The 19,532-nt window shown below is 35.7% G+C and overlaps 1 protein-coding gene across 2 annotated transcripts in view; it reads left to right on the top strand.

Moving 5' to 3' along the window:
• EPHA3 (EPH receptor A3) overlaps positions 1 to 19,532 on the top strand; it is a 354,141-nt gene that overhangs the window by 213,121 nt on the left and 121,488 nt on the right. For both annotated transcript variants that reach the window (XM_032351772.1, XM_032351763.1), the window contains exons 4-5: positions 15,771 to 15,926; positions 16,634 to 16,969. In XM_032351772.1, the coding sequence (XP_032207663.1) occupies positions 15,771 to 15,926; positions 16,634 to 16,969 (492 nt within the window). The remainder of the gene's footprint in view (positions 1 to 15,770; positions 15,927 to 16,633; positions 16,970 to 19,532) is intronic.

Here is a 19,532-nt window from a genome sequence, read left to right as displayed (position 1 = left end):
TTCTTTACAGTACAAATATGATAAATGCCACACAGTTTAGTACAGCAAATGCTTACTTGGCTAACTCAGTGCAATGTATCCAAACTTAAATGGTGTGTCGTTCCTTATATAGTCACTCACTCCCTAACTCAGACAATAGGAATAGCACCCAACAACTTGAGCAAGAAGCTTAGGTGCCAGTTCTTCTGGTTTCTTCCACCCAGTGTTCTCCATCCATTCTTTCTCCAAGATCTAGAAATATTATCTAGAGAATATATCTCAAATGAATACACTTCTTCCTATGGTCATAACTATTTATTTATGTCATAATATTTCTAATTTGGACTATTATAGTAGTATCTGTCTACTCCATTCTTGACTCCTTTTGATGCATCTTTCCCATAGGAGCAAGAATGATCTCTTTGAAATATAAATATGATTATGGGTATCTCATGCATGAAACCTTTCAGCAACTTCCCACAACACTTACTATGTAAAAACAAACCCTTAATATAAACACAGCACTGCATGCCTGGTTTGTCTGCATGCCTCCCCAGACTGATTTGAAGCTGTTTCAGCTATACTTTCTTTTTCTTTCACTTTCAAAACTCTCAAACGCTTTTTTTTTTAATTTTAAAGTCCCATAACGTACAAGAGCAACAACATTTGTTAACTATTTTAAAGTATATATTCATAAGGCTAGACAATCGTCATCTCTCTCTGATTCCAAAATGTTTTCAACACCTCAAAAGGAAACCCTGGCCCACAAAGCAGTCCTTCATCATTTCTTCTTCCCCCAGGCCCTCACAATCACTGAAAAGCAGATGCTTTTTGTCCCTATGGATTTACCTATTCAGGGATATATCATATCTGTGAAGTTATATAATATGTGATCTTTCCATCCGATTTCTTTTACTTAACAAAGTGTTTCAGGGCTCATCTATATTGTAGTAGGTGTCTGTATTTCATTCTTTTTTTATGATTGAATAATATTCCATTGTAGATATGTGCCAAATTATGTTTATCTATTCATCTGTTAATGGATATGGATTATTTCCACTTTTGGTGTACTGTGAACAGTACTCCTAAAAACTCTCAAAACTCTTACCTCAAGACTTTCACCCCAGAATGATCTGTTGTTCACTTTTTGCCTCTGTCTTTCGCATATCACATAAATCTTGTAGTGTTTTGTATGTATCACAGAAAATGATAGTCCTCTTTTTCAAGGTTAGATGGTATGCATATCAATAATTATGATATGTATACCATATCGATAGTTTGATATGATATGTATATCATAGCAATGGTACATAATTATACTACTCAATTGGAAATCCATGTACTCCCTTTTGTTCTGAACTAACTTAACATCTTCACTTAGGAAACAAAGTTCCTTTAGGAAATATGCCTTATGTTTTCTTTCATCCTGGAGAATATTTGTTTAAACATAACTCAAGAATTTTTTCAAAAGAAATGTTTAGAAGAAATTTAGAGCTTTCTTTATTTCTAGATTTTATGTACAATGTATGATTACTATTAATCATATATATAATTACATATTAAGAATATATTACACATACTATATCATGTATTTCTGCATTTAACACCTAATGGAACACATATGTTTTTTAAAAAGTTGTCCATCTTTCTTCATTTTTTTCCATTATGAAGCTTTCTAATTGATTCATAGCATGAGCCTGATTCTTTAAAGGGAAATTTATTCTGAAATGTTTATGAGTGGTTGAACCTAGTAAATGTACATTGGAAATGTTATAATGGGACACTGCTATGAAGAGATGAATAAGGCTTTCATTCTTCTCTCAAAAGGTATTAGTTGCTTTTTATGAGCCAAGCATCCTAATAGGCACCAAGGAATACAGGAGGAGAAAAAGCTGATGAGGTGCTCATTATCTTATCTATCACACCACAGTAATATAAGAGGAGTTGAGTTTTAAAGAGTACAATGTTACTGATACATTTTGTAAAAGCATGATTATATCTCAGGATTTAGTTTATACGTAAGTCTCATAACTTTATTGCTTGACAAGATGTGTCAATTATCAACGGAGTTGAGCATACTTTGGAAGGAAGGATTACAGGTAGTGGGGAGTTTCCTGTGGCTTGTGCAGTGTGAAGACAGTCAGAACGGGTGCTGGACTGTGTTCTCGGGTGATTTCAGCTATAATTGAACATGAATGGAATTTTGTGTAGTCACAAAAATATGTTCTGCATTTTAGGTATAGCTTCCTACTATATATTATCAAATATGTTGAACGTATTATGAAACCAAGAGTTCCACGGAAGGAAAAGAATATGGATCCAGCTGTTATAAGTTATGTGAAGGCATTTTAGATATATATTTTCCAGTCCTAATTAATAAAAAAATTGACTGGTTTCTAAATCTGTTGTTGCTTAGTTGGGTCTCCTACTCAATTGGAGTGACAAGTACAGATCAGCAGCTGTGTGGAAGGCCTGGTTTGGCATTTTTTCTGAAGTGCCTCAAATCTACTCCAGTGTCTTGGGAAAAGTGCTATTTTTTCCACTCCTGTTGGTATCCTGAGCAGTTACACTTCAATATACACTTTGAAGAACTCCAAATATAATATTATATTTTGGTGAAAATCACCTATCCAGTTGTATGATAAAGTTGAATATTTTACTTCCCTAGGCTTCTTGAGAGTTCTAAATGCCCAGAAGACTAAAGCAAAAAAGTAGAATTGCATTCGCCCTTTTAGGTTTTGATTGGAATCTATTTAAAGGTATGGCTCCCCCCGCTCTACACAATAAGATTCCTTGTTTCAGCTGATAACATAGAGAAAGTAGAAAATGTGTTCTCTGGTGAGCTGGCACACTCCTCTGCAAAGATATTCAGCTCAGAGATACTTTCTCAGTCTGCCAACAGTGAAGCATTCCCTCTTCTCAGTGACTAGAATTTTCCTCCATCAGAGCTATTCACTTGGAGAGGTGGAGACCTGAGATATTGTAGAAGAAAACCATCCATGGTTACTCCAACAAAATGAGGGAAGCAATTTCTCTACATGCCCAGTAATATCTGCCTACTATCTTTACAGTTACACCATATACATTTTTTTGCATTAATTTTAAGGTGCTAGATTCACTGCCAGTCTGCATTTGTGATCACTTTAAATTTTACAGAATGAGAAGGCAGTCAATACAAACCACATAAATATCTGTGTCTAGGAAATCTACAGACTTAGATTTCACTTCTGGTTATAACACTTAATAGAAGGATAAGCAGCCAATGCACTTATTAATATCATTAAGCCTCAATCATCTCTTCAAGGAAAAGTAGATAATACCTGTGCCACATGATCATTGTAAGTACAGAAATGAAGTAGAAGTGCAGTGCTAGACATGGAGGAGATTTGCAGGAAATGGTATTTATTATATTACATGGAGGTGAGAACTATTTTCTTCAAGTGGTTAGATATGGGGAAGGTGCTACAAACAGGTAATGCAATCTACCTGGGTTTTTCTTTTTTTTCCTCAATTTTTTCATTAAATTCGAGTCAGTTAACGTACTGTGTAATATTAGTTTCAGGTGTAGAGTTTAATGATTCATCTCTTATGTATCACACTCTCTGGGTTTTCAAAGCCTTCTGGAATAAGATGTGACTTAATGTCCATCCCCTGAACAGTCCCTCACTTCTCTAGCCTCATGTACAAGAAATAAGCCTCTAAATTAGTAGGATAGAAGAAGTTAAGCTAAATGTATTTCTAAAGTAAACCAACAAATTTCTAAATAATAATTCCAGAGGATGGGTGGAATACATAATGACCTCTGTCTTGAAAGAAACTTGCAAAATCTACTCAGTGGTTTTATTTTTTTTAAAAAGTTTTTATTTATTTATTTGACACAGAGAGATCACAAGTAGATGGAGAGGCAGGCAGAGAGAGAGAGAGAGAGGGAAGCAGGCTCCCTGCTGAGCAGAGAGCCCGATGCGGGACTCGATCTCAGGACCCTGAGATCATGACCTGAGCCGAAGGCAGCGGCTTAACCCACTGAGCCACCCAGGCGCCCATACTCAGTGGTTTTAAATAGGAACACACACACCCCTTCTTCTCCATCCTTCCTTCCCTCTCCTGTTTTTTTTTTTTTTTTATCCTCTCTCTGGCTCCCACCACCCCCTTCCCTTCCAGGGCAACAACGCTAAGCCCAGGTGACCAAATCTGAAATTATGTAAAATAAACAAACAGAGTGGACAAAAATGGCAGATATCCTCTTTTGTTCTTCATCCTTATGTTCCAAATTTTTTTTTTTTAAAGATTTTATTTATTTATTTGACACAGAGAGATCACAAGCAGGCAGAGAGGCAGGCAGAGAGAGAGGAGGAAGCAGGCTCCCCGCTGAGCAGAGAGCCCGATGCGGGACTCGATCCCAGGACCCTGAGATCATGACCTGAGCCGAAGGCAGCGGCTTAACCCACTGAGCCACCCAGGCGCTCCCTTATGTTCCAAATTTCTAATGTGTCCCAGTTTCTGTACCAGAAAAATGGTATATGTTTGCCAGCTATAAGCAATGCAGTTTAATATTTCTTCAGTCATATTTTCTCATCTTTCTAGTATACCTTCACCTTTTAATTCTTTCTTCCTCTTAGATGAATTTTACTTAATTTAATCTTATCTTTGTTATTCAATGATCTGTCTCCCAAGTCAAATGTGAAGTTGTGAATAATAAAGTCTAATTATGCAGGAACAAAAACGATTGCCTCTATCTTTAAAAATTAACCTCTTTAAGGAATTCGAACCTGGTCTTTTTACTTTACTTCTTTTTTAAAGTATTTATTTATTTATTAGAGAGAGAGAGCTTGAGCAGGGGAAGGAGCAGAGGGAGAGAAAGAATCCTATATAGGCTCCACACCCAGAGGCCAACTTGCTCTCACCACACTGAGATCATGACCTGAATCAAAATCAAGAGTCAGACACTTAACGGACTCAGCCACCCAGGTGCCCCACTCCTTTTTATTTTAATAACACCATTAAGTACTATGATTTATTGCTGTGTCTTCTGCCCATGAGATTCTTTTCTATATTTTGAGAAATTTATTTCTATCTTAATTAAGGAGAGATATTTTGCATATATATTAGAATAGACATATGCATGTGAAACCTCATAGTGACTTTTTTTTTCTTTGAAAACTTCATATTCTTATGCAAGGAGAAAAATATTTTTTTCTTGAATAGGATGGAAATAATTTTACGTAAAATTAAAATATATAGATATGCTATTCGATACAGTTATGAACATTTATGTCTTCCCTAACAGCTTCAAAATACATGATTGGTTGAAATTTTTATGAAACACTTATTTGACTAATGGTTTTGTTGGTCCCATGGGCATCTATTTATGGACTTCTATTTGCTTTTTATGTTTCCTTTGTAAAGTTCATTCTTACCCATTTAGAGAATGAAATTTCAGCATATGTTGAATAGAAATCCCCTTTTTATCTTGAGATAAAGATTTACCATAAACATCAATATAGATGAAAAAAGAGACCTCAGAATTACAGTAATTCATTTTTTTCTATGTTATCTTACAAATGTTAGCCATGAAGGTATTCAAAACCAATACTGGATACTTCTAATTATACACTTCCTGTTGGTAATATTTTGTGATCATAAAATGAATACTTAACACATAAATGACACATTATAGGTTTCTTTTCTTTTCTTTTTTTTTAAAGATTTTACTTATTTATTTGACAGACAGAACACAAGTAGGCAGAGAGGCAGGCAGAGGGTGAGGAAGAAACAGGCTCTGCTGAGCCCAGAGCCCGATGTGGGGCTCAATCCCAGGACCCTGAGATCATGATCTGAGCTGAAGGCAGCTGCTTAACTGACTGAGACACCCAGGTGCCCCTGTAGGTTTCTTTTAAATGCATCATTCTTGACCACAATGTTATCAGTCATTTTAATAAATTTCACAAGATAAAAATGGGATAGAAAGCTGATAGGATCATAAGATGTGTTAAAATAAAAATTTGAAAGTTGCAAAGGTGTTTCTTCAAGATAAAAATAGACATTATTTTAAAATAAACTTATCAAGAAAGTAAAGCAAATCTAAAGGACTTCTGATAAAATATAATGATGTCACCATTTTTCAAATTGTAGGTGGTGATCTTCTCTTTTGGAGAGTAGATAATTAACTCTGTAACTGAGATGGCAAATATTTTTGCACTGTCTCTTGCAGCATCCATAGAATTCTTTTTTTCTGTTTGTTTTTCCTCTGAGTCTTCTACCTTTTATAGGTTTTCTTTAAAATCCTGGTTTTTAAAGACTGTGCTATTTTCTGTTTAAATGTTCCCAAGTAAGGTATAGTTACTTGAGATCAGAAGTGTGAAATTCACATTAGTGGAGCTATTGACATTCGCAGTCAATGATAATTTTCCTCCACGTTGGATTTTTTAAAGAAGAGAGGAGAGGAAAAAGAAAATACCTAGAGCAGTATAATAGAAACAAGAACTAGTAAAAACCATAGTGAAAATGTGTGCGAGGGTGTGTGTGTGTGTGTGTGTGTGTGTGTGTGTAGTAAAGTAAGAGTCATTTCAATGTATAAATTAAACCACACATAGTATGCATAGTTAGTATCTTACTTTCTATGACATGGACCTAAAGCTCAAATTACACCACACACACACACACACACACACACACAGTGTTCATTGACTGAAGTGTTGTGATATGTTTGTGTACGTGCTACAGCCTTTTCGCTTCTAAAACCCCTTTAGTTTTTGTTTGTCATTAGATAAGTGATAACATTACTAGGAAAATTAAAAACAGGGTTACATATTTATTATTTTATCCTGCTTTTTCCCCATAAAAATGGCATGAACATCTTTCTGTGTGAGATGTCAACTCCGTCAGATAAATGTATGAACACATCATAATTTATTTGTGAAAATGTATGAATATGGGATAACTTAACTACCTTTCTAGTTTGAGGGATTCTTTCTAATTTGTCAATATCATAAATATATCTTTGTGTATATAAATACGCACAGGACCTAATTGTTTTTTGTGCATTTACATGCAATAGATCCTTTGGAGATCACATCTAAGGTTTTCATGATTTGTGTCTCAAACTCTTACTCTGGGTGATTACAAATTTATTATGGAACTTCTATTCTAAAATTAGTTTATAAACATAGGTATTGGCCTGGTGATCTGCCCTAATTACAGTTCCAATGCAGCCTGGAAAATGCTCATCTATAGTAATTCTTAAACATAGAAGTAATTTACCTTCTCCAAAACCCCTTCCTAGGAATAGTTTTCTTAGACATTCCAGTGCTACTCTGGTCTACAGAAGACTTCTGGCACTATCCTGAAAGTCTTTTCTGGGCTGTCTCTCAGTATGCCTTGAGTATAGATTTGGGCCCTTTGCATTTTACATTTACATTCTTCATAATAAAACCCCATAAAAATGACTTTCTCTTTCATAATCATCCCTCCTTTTCCTCTCTTTTAGTATTTACCTTATTTGTATATACATAGTATTCTTATGAATTTGTAAACTTAATGGGTCTCATCTCTGGGCATTGATAATTAAGAACAGAAAAGCTCAAATAAGTGCTACTCTGAGGATCCACAGTTCTCCCGTGAAAGTGGAAGACAACGGAAAAGCTGGCCAAATGCAACAATCTGCAGGATGGAGGCTGTTTTAGTATTCTCTTTGTGGCCAGTGTGCATTGGACATATTTCAGGTCTACTGGCACCTGTCTTGCTAAATCTGATGGAACAACAACAAACACAATAAAGTCTTGTTACTAAGCTATCTTTGAGCCCCACCAGATTGTGATTGATTCTGTTGTGTTTAATGGTGTGGTGGCATTTTGCCTTAGGCCTTTTTTATTGAACAGTGGAAGGAACAGAAGAAGGAAACACTTGATCACTTTGTAAATGCTGCACATTGCAGGCAGGGTTTAATGACTGAACGTAGCCACTTCCAGTGTATTGAAATCCTTCGGCCTTGCCTCAAAGCATTGTACCTCTATTCAAATGGTAAAGAATAGAGTTCCTGTAAGATTGTGGAGTGCAGCTCATTTTGGGAATAAACAGTTGCTTTGACCTTGTACCGGCAAATAGACCCTGTCAGGTCTGGAATTGCAAGGCCAGGAAATCATCTGTTTAGTCAGTGCTGGTTCTGGTCATTAGTTTGTGTTTATGGCTGGGAATTGATAATATAGCCCTGTGTCTACGGAGCTAAAGTCTGAATACTAAATGGGACCTATTTACCAACAGCTTTATTTTTAATTTAAAGTTAATTCAAATTGAAATGAGCCTTTTAACCCTTAATTAGGACCATGTTTTCTCTTAAAAGTCAACCACATTAGTCAACTGGAGACAAAATTCACTTTGCAATTGAAAGGCTGTCTACTTTCTTTCAACAGTAGCCACCATGGTTTACTAAGTGCATTTGTTTTCCTTTCACTATGGTAACTTTACCCATTCTCTGTATCAGTGTAGCTTAAACCCATCAATTATGACTTGGAGGAAAGTATGCTATGTGCTTTGGGACTAAGGCCAAGATTCTATCTTGAAACCTTTTTATAATTATTATTCATTGTATACACAGTGCTCATAATATTCTCTATTTCATTCTTTTTCTTTGTTATTTTCCAAAGCTGATAGTTGGATTTTTTTAACCCACCTATTGACCTATAGTATTTAGTTCCTGTTTTATTGTTACCTCTTCATAAATATGGAATCAGCAGATTCCCAAAATATTTTTCATTCATTCACTACAAATTGTTATTATTTTGGCTTCCTTCTATTATTTTATTCACACTTTTTAGTGTTCTCAATAGCAGATTAACATTTGGCAAGGACTTTATCATTTTTGTGCTACTGTGGCCCAACTTGGGTTCTTCAATAAGGTTTGGGGCTTGCTCAATAAGTGAGCAAGCATATTCTCACTAACTCAGCGCTTAGAATAGAGGAACTAAAATCTAGATTAGTAAGGACAGACAAAAACTCATAGCAGACTAGAAGTCTGCCTCTAGTAGACAGAAGAAGAGAAATGTATTCTCTTTTAAACTTTATTTTCAATCTTGTGCCTATTTCCCTTGTCATTAAAAAAAGAAAAAAAATTGAGGTGCCTGGGTGGTTCAGTGGGTTAAGCCTCTGACTTCAGCTCAGGTCATGATCTCAGGGTCCTGGGATTGAACCCTGCATCAGGCTTTCTGCTCAGCAGGGAGTCTGCTTCCCTCTCTCTCTGCCTGCCTCTCTGTCTACTTGTGATCTCTGCCTATCAAATAAATAAAATTTCAAAAAAAAAAAAGGAAAAATTTTTTCTTACATTTTACAAAATTAAAGAGAATACCATATTTTAATTTTTGTTCATTCCCTTAAGATTTTCAAAATTTTAAACATCTACTCCATCTGAACTGTGTGTAAGATCACATATGGTTTTATTGTATTATTTGTTAAGATAAAACTATGAAATAGGGAATTGTTTGGTGGTCAATTTATTTTTCAACCCATTCAATCGTGAAATCAACATGTCCTTTGAATACATACCACATTGATACAGAAAAACACTGAAAAGAGTAAAAATCTGTCATTTATTTTTCAAGAATATTTCTTTTAAGTCAGAAGAGAATCTCTTTTGTTTGTCTTGTTGCTCTATGTTATTTTGTAATTTCAGTGGCAAATTTTAATCCTTAAAGCAGTGAGGAAAGTGAAGTACTTCAATCTACTTATTGCAACCTAGAAAGTTCTAGAAATCCTACAAATCTTGGTACACAAAGTATTAACCTTTTAAAGTTTTAATGTGAAGAGTTTTTAGAGATAAGTTAGTCCATGCCCATCACTTGACAAATGAAAAAAATAGAAGTATAGGGACTAAAATTGGGTTCAAGTTACTCATTCACTTCAAAATGTATCTCATCAAGTGCTAGGTGCTGAACAATGTGCTAGACACTCTGCATACAAAATGAATAGGAAGTAAGTCCTATCTCTATATTGCTCAGGGTCTAACCTGAGAACATACTGTAATTACTACAAATGGAACTTGAGACTTAGGGATAGAAAAAGAAATCACTATCCCAAGGACATAATTAGAATTTGTATACTCTTGGCCAGTGCCTTTGGGATGATACCCATTTACCAGAAAAGATTAGATCCTAACCTGCATTTTCTCCTTCTTAGTCCAGCGCTCTTCCTGTAAAATGCTGAAAACAACTTGAAATCTTGGGATTAAAAGAAGAGAAATGAAAGAATTTCTTGATGAGAATGACATTAAAATGTCATATTGAAAATGATCTTAGCACTCACATTTTCAAGCCAGGAGATCCATTTCTAAAATAGCCATGCCATATGGATTTGATCTTTTTAAAGCTAGGATTGCAGCTTTTATCACTGTAAGACTGGACACAATAAAGTGTCTAGGTCATTTTGGAGATTAATACATATTTGTCTGAAGAAAATGAATTTTAAAAATCCAAATGTTGTATAAACAACTCTCATTACTTAGTAAATCTATGCTGCTATCTAGTAAGGTTTGAGGAAGTGACACCTCTGGCTTTTAATGATTATTAATTTAGACTCATGGCTCACCTTACTTAGATTCATCAACCCAAAATCAAAGATGAGAGCTCCTACCACATTTCACTACTTCAAAATTCTTCAATAAAGCAGGGGAATAAAACATTTCAGGGACCAAAAAAACTAGGGTGGTAATTTGCCTCCACTCAAATGATATGAAACTGTGTAGTTGTTCTTTGGTTTTACTACCCTGGGATTGAAATCTGTGAGTAATTTAACCAGTGTTTGAGAATAACATATATACCAGGTTACCTGAAGAAATCTGTAAATCAGAATTCTGTCATTCTGCCAGTGGTTTCGAATATGTGTGTATCCACCTTAGCTGAATATTGCTTTAGTAGCTTGCCTGAACCAGGGAAGGCCTTAACTATATAACATATATTGGTTGTTTGCTTTGTTTTGTTTTGTTTAATTTTAAAACTTAAAACTGGATAAATCTGAATTAGTATCCATTTTGTCCATTCTTTTTTCCGTGATGTTCTGTAGTAAGTTGACTAAGATTTCCCTTGACCAATGAAAGGAAGAAAAACATTACTCTCTACTCCTTTACCTGATTTTTTTTATGCTAAACCTTCTGAGTCCCTGAAATACTACTTGAATGAAAGAAATGTGCTGATTGTTTTATCACTAGTTTTGCATTCAAAGAGAAAGGAGGTGCTCTTAAATTACAATCATTGCTTTTATTACTATAAGCAAGATACTAAAACACAGGTATTTATGCTCCTTAGAACTAAAGGTTCAAATTCTTCCAGGAGGAATTTTTTGAAAGATGAAGACGGTATAATAGGTATATAGGTACTTAAGCACAAATTGATTGAGTGCAAGGAAGAGAGAGAAGAGAGATTATTTACTGATGGGAAAAATTTGAAAGCAAGTATACTATATAAAGAATTTCTCCTTATGAATTTAAGGAGTGTTTCCTATCAGTATGATTTTATTAATGAATATAAATTATTCAGTCATATTCTCAAATTTGTTGGAAAATTTTAGTAGAAAATTAAAGATCCTGCTTGTAGCAAGAAAGGAAAAAAAAAACAAAAACTCCCACATACGGTAAGTTGTGCTATTCCTGAATTTAACAGCTCTGCCCTTCCAACAAAAAACACTTGCCCATCTCCCCCCATAACAATTATAGACATCAAATAGAAAATCCTAGAGAATCATGAGAAAACATTACCCTTTGTGATATAATTTCTAAGAGTAGATGATGAAAGACTTGCATTTCTTTAATTAAATAAGTTTTAAATGACTATTCTTCAATGTCATAACAACAGCTTACAATTACTAGGAAAATAATTCAAGGTTCTAGAGAGTTATTTGTTTTCAGTAGGTGATTTATATAAAATTAACAGCGGGAAAATCTCTTTTTTCGGATTATGCCATTGAATTCTTCATTATCTTGGGGCATGCTACTTTTGCTGTTTGTGCTTCAGTTGTCCATTCTGTAAAATGAATAGATTAATATCTGCCCCAATGATTTCAATACAATTGTTGTGAGATTCAATTGAGATGGTACCTATGAAAGTTTTTCAGAAAGAGTAAAGAAGTCTACACAATTTAGGATGTTGCTATTGAATCTATTATTGGACTCTGTATGGTTGTAATTTCATAAATACTAACAATTTGGAGAAGTAGAGCCGATCACCTGACTACCACCAGAAGAGGCAGAGTAGGGGCTGTCCCAGTTGTGTGTCACCTGAAGTCCTGGACTTCTGGGTCTTCAGACGGACTATACACAGACTGGCCAAAGTGATTTATTAGGATCTTTTTAGCTCTGTTAGCTTGTAATTCTACTTAGTACCTCTCAACTGCATTCTTTGCTTGTCTCCCATCCCTTAGAAATATTTTCCGCTGTAGAGATGAAGAATTTGCCCATGGTGACTTAAACAAATATGGTGTTATTTTTCTGACATTATAAGAAATCCTGAGAGAGGTGCTAGTTGAATCAGGTGAATGTTATACATCTAATTTTCTTGGCCTTTAACTTATTGTCACATGTAAACCATTATGCAGAGAATCAATGCTGGAATAATGTAGGTAGAGTGGCTTCTGTTACATTTGGACCATCTCCTTGGGGTGGGGGGGAAAGATTTCGAAGACTTTCATCAAATTTCTGTTTGCATCTTTTTGTCCATCTTTTAGACATCAATTGAGACATCCATAACTATTTGCAATCATATCTGTGTAAAGGAGTACTCAGCAGACTGCGATTCTGAACAAAATCAAAATTCTATCAGCAAGCTGAAAGCAGAGTTAGGTGTTTACTATGCGACCAACAGTAACCATCATGTTCCTCTACTTAACAGTTTCTCTTTTCCTGTTCGTATTTGTGTATTTAATTATGCTACTTACAGGCCAGCTTTTACTATATGTTCCAATCTTTCTCAAATGAGATTCCTTCTGTGTAGTTCCTTCCAACAGCTCAGTCAAAATGGAATGCTTGCTCCTTGTGGCCTATATTAAATGTCTGTTGCCTGCTTTTCATTGCAAGGCCCTTTTAAGATAGACAGAATTAGGGGCATTATACCTTCAAGGCTAACAGAAAGCCTGAACAAGAGTAAATAAATGATTGCCAAGGATTTGTTAAACGGAATGTGCGTGTGTCTACCTACCTTTTACTAGTATTGTATCTAAGGTTATCAAATCCTATTTAGAGAAAATCAAGTTACTAGTTTGAATCACATTCTTAACTTCTAGGTTGATTTACTCTAGCTACTTTGAAGTTATTATTAGAAGTCCAGTGTTGTAGCTAAGAAGTGATTGTATGACTGTCTCGTCTTTTCCTTAAATATCCCAGAGTATAGCCATTTACAATATTAACAAAAAGTGATTGAGTGTTTAGTGAATACCTTTATGCTAAATGTTGCAGAAGCCATAAAAACCTCCAATAAAAACATGCAGATAAGCTTTCCAGCAACCAAAAAACAAAGTAGACGCCAACACTGCAACTCTATCTTTTAAAGACTCAGTATTGCCCTCTTGCAAATTTAAAGGTGCTCAATGAGCTAAACTGAAACCAGAAGTTAAGTGTTTATACTTTACATCATTTTCCCCTGAGGCAATATGACATGAGATATGAGTGGTGGTTTCTAACCTGTGCTCAAGAACAATGTTCAAAAGTTTATAATCCTAATCCGTGTTTGGTTAGGGCAATAGAATTTATCTGTGTGGTTCTCAATGCGCCACCGAAATTTATTTGATTTAGATAATTCGAATGCAGCCATTCTTGATAGAAACTAGAAAACAACAAGACTAGATTAACGAATGCTGTCATCTTTAGTTATTGTAATCATGGGTCTTAACAGTAGATTTCCCTTGGCAGTGTATTTTTTAAGAAACATTCAGTAGGAAGACCCACTGTTATGGATATAATGTGTTACCTTTCAAAACACATTTAATGATTATGAAAGTTAACATTTGTCCGCACAGTTACTTGCATGCAAATAACCTGTTATTCACAATATGAAACTGATGTAGGAAAATTCCGAGATTCAGTGATAAAGGCAATCTGTAGGGTATATTCTCTAAGTGTTTAAGTCATCAAATCTCAATGTAGCATCGACATTGAGTTTTAGAGATTTAAGAAATCATTAACTTCCAAAGACAATCTGGAGGAAATTTAAAAACTTTAGAGCCTGAATTGAATCCTCAAAACAATGTCAAGAGACTTCTTGCAGGATTTTCGCGGTGATGTCAGTTCTCAATTTAACTTTGGTACTGGATCACATGAAACATTACAGCATTTTGAATTTAATATACAGATTAAGCAAAACTAATATAGTAGAGGCATATTTCTGTTAAAGCAGTAAATATATGAAGAATGTTAAATAGGCAGCTGAAATCAATACTTCATCACGATTAATTGGACTTAAATGTCATTCAGAGATGTCTAGAAAAAAAGATGACACTTACTTATAAAGCTTTACTCTGGGTGCCTGGGTGGCTCAGTTTTTTAAACCACTGCCTTTGGCTCTGTTCATGATCCTGGAGTCCCACATCGGGCTCTCAGCTGTGCGGGGAGTCTGCTTCTCCCTCTGACCTTCTCCCCTTTCATGCTCTCTTTTACTCTCTCTCTCTCTCTGTCAAATAAATAAATAAAATCTTTTAAAAAAAATTAATCAAAAAAAAAAAAAAAAAGCTTTAATTTTGGAGAACCTGGGTAGTTCGGTTGGTTAAGCAGCCCACTCTTAACTTCAGCTCAGGTCATGATCTTGGTGTCTCTCACTAAAATAAATAAATATTTTTTTAAAGATTTTATTTATTTAAGAGAGAGAGAACAGGAGCACGAGGAGGGGCAAAAGGGGAGGAGCAGAGGGGGAAGAGGACTCCCCGCTGAGCAGAGTAGGGAGCCCTTCCTGGCTCTATTCCAGGACCCCAGGATCATGACTTGAACCAAAGACAGATGCTTAACCAACTGAGCCACCCAGGTGCCCCTAAAATAAATAAATCTTAAAAAAAAAAAAAAAAGAACAACCTTAACCTAGTAACAATTCACAATTAGATCAGTTTAAATAGAAATTATACCTCCCATGTATTTGAGATATAGACAAGGAACTATACTGAAATAGAAATTACACCTCACTATGTTTTTGAGATTCAAACAAGGAAATACATTAAAATCTCAGTTTAAGCCATTGCTATAGAAGTTAAGGAACAACACTGTCAAGGCAGGGAAAAAAAAAAAAAAAAAAAAAAAAAAATGCTCCTGGAAACCACGCATCAAGAATCTTAAAATAACGAAGCCACGATTTCTTCCTTCAGTTGCTTACAATTTGTGGAGATAGAGTTGTACACACAAAAACCCATAAAAACCGAGCAAGTATGTAGTGCAGGGCTAACTGCAGTACAGAAAGTGTACACATTGCATCATGTTTTAAAAGGGAATGGCTACATGATGACATGGCTTTGCTGTATTTTCTCCACAAATAGTTCAATGCCAAGGAAAGCTGTGAAAACATGAGCTGGAAATTTCCTCACACTCTAGTGCCAAAATAATCTAAATCTTCGGGGTTTTTTTCCCCTTAACATTTGGTGTAAATTCAAATGTATATGTGGAGAAACGACACTGGGCCACATTATTTGCTTCTGTAACTTCTTGGGGGGGGCGGTGGGGTGGATTTTTATTCATAATGAATGCATACCCTAACATTCGGAAATCTGTTTTACATACTTTCAAAAATACATTTTCAAAATTATCTCAGAATTTAAAAGAGCCATTTTGTTTGTAGCTTGCCGACCAGGTTTCTACAAGGCTGCGGATGGTAATATGAAATGTGCCAAGTGCCCACCCCACAGTTCTACTCAGGAAGATGGTTCAGTGAACTGCAGGTGTGAGAATAATTACTTCCGAGCAGACAAAGACCCTCCATCCATGGCTTGTACCCGTGAGTAGTTTTGCTGCAACCCATGCCTCCATGTTTGTTTTATTTTATTTTTAATTCTTGTTATGGCACTTTTTTAATTTTTTATTTTTATTTATTTATTTTTAAGCATTTGGCCCATTTCCTTCCGTTATCCATGTGCAAGTTGAAAGCTTTCTCTGCTTCACTCTCCATGCTTGGCTCACCACAAATGCAACATTTATCACGCAAAATGAATTAGTTTTTAAAGCACTTCCTGCAACAGGACCCCCAGAAAGAAGGAGAATTTTCTTTATCTTGGTTTAGATCTTATATTACATTTGACAGACTAGGGGAGGTGATAGTCATGGGATTTGTGTTTTTACATTTCTATTCCCTCTTGTTATATGTTGGTCATAGGTCACAGGGAAAAAGGACTAAGATTTATAAAACTAATAGTAAAGTTTTCATAACTATTCACGAGGGCATTGAATTTAGTAGTACATTCCCTTGTTGAACTATGTGAATGCATCTTCAACTTGAATCAAAACTCCCCCGTTCATGGCTTAGGGAGGACAGTGCTCTTGAATCCATGTGTCTATAATCTCATGGATCCTCTAAGGATGAATTAAAAGTATATAATAGAGACAAGATGGTTATTTACCTCTTTCAGTTCCATTGTAAATTATCTATTTCCCTTGTAGTAGAAAACAGAAGTGAGGCTCATTAATCTTTGTTGAACTACTTTGCAGGACCTCCATCTGCACCAAGAAATGTTATCTCTAATATAAACGAGACCTCGGTCATCCTGGACTGGAGTTGGCCCCTGGACACAGGAGGCCGGAAAGATGTTACCTTCAACATCATATGTAAAAAATGTGGGTGGAATATAAAACAGTGTGAGCCATGCAGCCCAAATGTCCGCTTCCTCCCTCGACAGTTTGGACTCACCAACACCACGGTGACAGTGACAGACCTCCTGGCACATACTAACTACACCTTTGAGATCGATGCCATTAACGGGGTGTCAGAGCTGAGCTCGCCACCAAGACAGGTCGCTGCAGTCAGCATCACGACCAACCAGGCTGGTGAGTACATGCTGGAGTCTTCCTACTCCTGCCGTCTCTGAGCCAAGTAATGGTTTTGACAGAGGGAGTGGAAAAAAGGTTGAGAAAACAATTTTTTAGAAAGACCCCCAGAATTTTCTTTTCTGTCACATTTAGACAGTTATGTTACATTGAATAACTCAATTTAATTCTTTAAGTTGGAATGATCAAATTTTTTAGATAATTTTAAACTGGTCTAATCAATTGCTTTTCAATAGGGAATCTTTAAATAATTGGAACACTGGAGATGGTACTGGTGGGCCTCCTTGATACATTTTGATATTCCAAAGAACTTAACAGACATTGAAACGTAGCTTGCAAAAAGTTATGCAGAACACTTAAAACTAGAAATACCTTTATCTATGTTATAATTATATCATATTTTTATATAACTATTCAGCTATTTTATGCTCCTCAGTAGCTCTGAGTGTTATTTGCTGAGATTATTCTCTGATTAATAAAAAAAATAAAATAAATCCATTTTATTTGATAGATATAATTTGTACTTAAAATTCAAAGGAACTTGTAGAGAAGCGTAGTGAAAAGAGGTCTTAATGAAGAAGAGTTGAAATGACTGATCTAAAAATTTGCAAATATAAAATTACTTTTATATTTTTCACCGACAATCTTTTTCCAATTGAAACAAAATGCTACGTTGCCAGGTTGTAAGACAATGACCTTTAGTAGGAAATGGGAAAATTAAACAATAAGCATACTTCTCAGCTTTCTTTGTCTTTACATCCACAACGTTCTGTTCCCTTTACTATTAGTAAATCTTGTTCTTTCAATCACCCCTTTAATCTTCTCTGTGTTTTCTCCTTCTCTGATAATTCGTGACTATGGCTTTTGTGTTTTTGTTTTGTTTTTTAAGCAGTGAGGAGTCCAAAATTACTTATGGGATTTCAGTTGTGATTCTCTCAAATATATGGGAAGGTCATACTTGACAAAGACTAACACATGTGACATACCCGTGGTGCCCCTTTGAGATAAGGTGATCACAGTGTTTCCATTATTGATAACTGTGATGAATGAGAAATAAACCATTTTCTTTTGTAGGCAGCAAAGCCTGTGCAAAGTTAAGCTGATGCTCATTGTATAAAATTGTTGCTCTCAGATACTGTAATTAGGGATACTACCTTCCAAGCAGCTCATGACAGAAATATCATTGATCGTTTATATGGAAATAAATAATGGAGCCAAAAGGGGAGAAAAAAGACAGAATGTGGCCTGAGAACGCTTCAACTAGAACTACAGATTCTTGGGTCTGCTCCCAGGTGGGTTCACCTTGGAGCTGGAAGTCAGGATGGAGAGTCAACTTTGCCTCTTACTTGCATGTGGCTTGAATTTGGAAGCCCTTCTGCTGTCTCATGGGACTCGCCCTTTGCTCTGAGGATAGCAAGAGGTGTACTGGATGGCGTTGGCGAAGGTAAAGAGAGCTGATTAAATTCTCTCTTTGGCTGGGAAAGGTCTTAGAGCAGCAGCCAAAAAACTAGCTAAAAGACAACTCTTTTGTTTCACTTGGCTGGCTCAGGAAGATTAGTTAAATCACCAAAGTTGCACAGTTAAGAGCTGTCACCCAGGGCTAATATTCCATAAATATGCATCAGAATGAGTCTGCTCATGGTTAAAATTTTGCACCACTTCTGTACTAGTTCAAAGTAGTTCTAACTACTTCTGCAGGGGAGTTACACAAATAGCTCTGTATTGGTTCATTTCTCAGGTACCCTGGGTAGCCTGCTAAACGCAGTGTCTCAGCTCTACTTGTCCTCTCCCATAATTTGGCAACCAAAGGATAAATGCTGGCATAAGGTGGGGAGGTGGGGGGAGGTCTTTGCTGTCCTGCACTGGAACTCCTCCTTCTTGAGGGGACCTTGTCCCTGCTATGTGATTAATAGGTATTTTGATTATTATCCCTGGCAGAGTCCATGTGCAGACGTCTCCCTATCTGATTCCACAGCCCTCTTTTGTTCCTACTTTGCTTCTGCTCGCCTATGCTGATGGAACTCTTATATTTTTACATTCTCTCTTGGTGATAAGTAAACTTTATTTGTGGAAAAGCCGTGACTTTTAAATGAAGTGTGCTGTGTCATTATTTTAATCTGGTTTACTGAATCTGTACTTTTCTCCACCGGAATCTAGATCCCAGATCAAACAACATATGTTTTGCTTCACTTCAGTTAACGGCATTTAAACGTCATAACTAATAGTATTTAAAAATTTGTAACTTAGGTTTACTTAACTGTCTTCCATGAGAGAAAGAGATGAGTAATTCTGTTGCTATATATTGCATGATTACAGCTTCTCATATTCAGTGAACACAGGGATTTTAAGAAATTATAATTATGTGGCACATGGCTTTCCCAAATCCTACATTTCATGCTGATTTACTACCTTGTTTAAAATAGGAGCATCAATCTGTGTTATAATTATCTCCCAAGTCAAACAGCAACGTATAAAAACAAGCAAGAGCTCCTTATTTCCTATCTTATCATTGGCCTCTGGCTTTCTGACAATGCATTTATCAGGAAACTAATAGTTCCAGATA

The sequence above is a fragment of the Mustela erminea genome, chromosome 1 (genome assembly GCF_009829155.1).
Source record: "Mustela erminea isolate mMusErm1 chromosome 1, mMusErm1.Pri, whole genome shotgun sequence".
Taxonomy (NCBI): Eukaryota; Metazoa; Chordata; class Mammalia; order Carnivora; family Mustelidae; genus Mustela; species Mustela erminea.
Note: the sequence above shows the minus strand (reverse complement) of the source record. Positions and strands in the feature narration are given on the sequence as shown.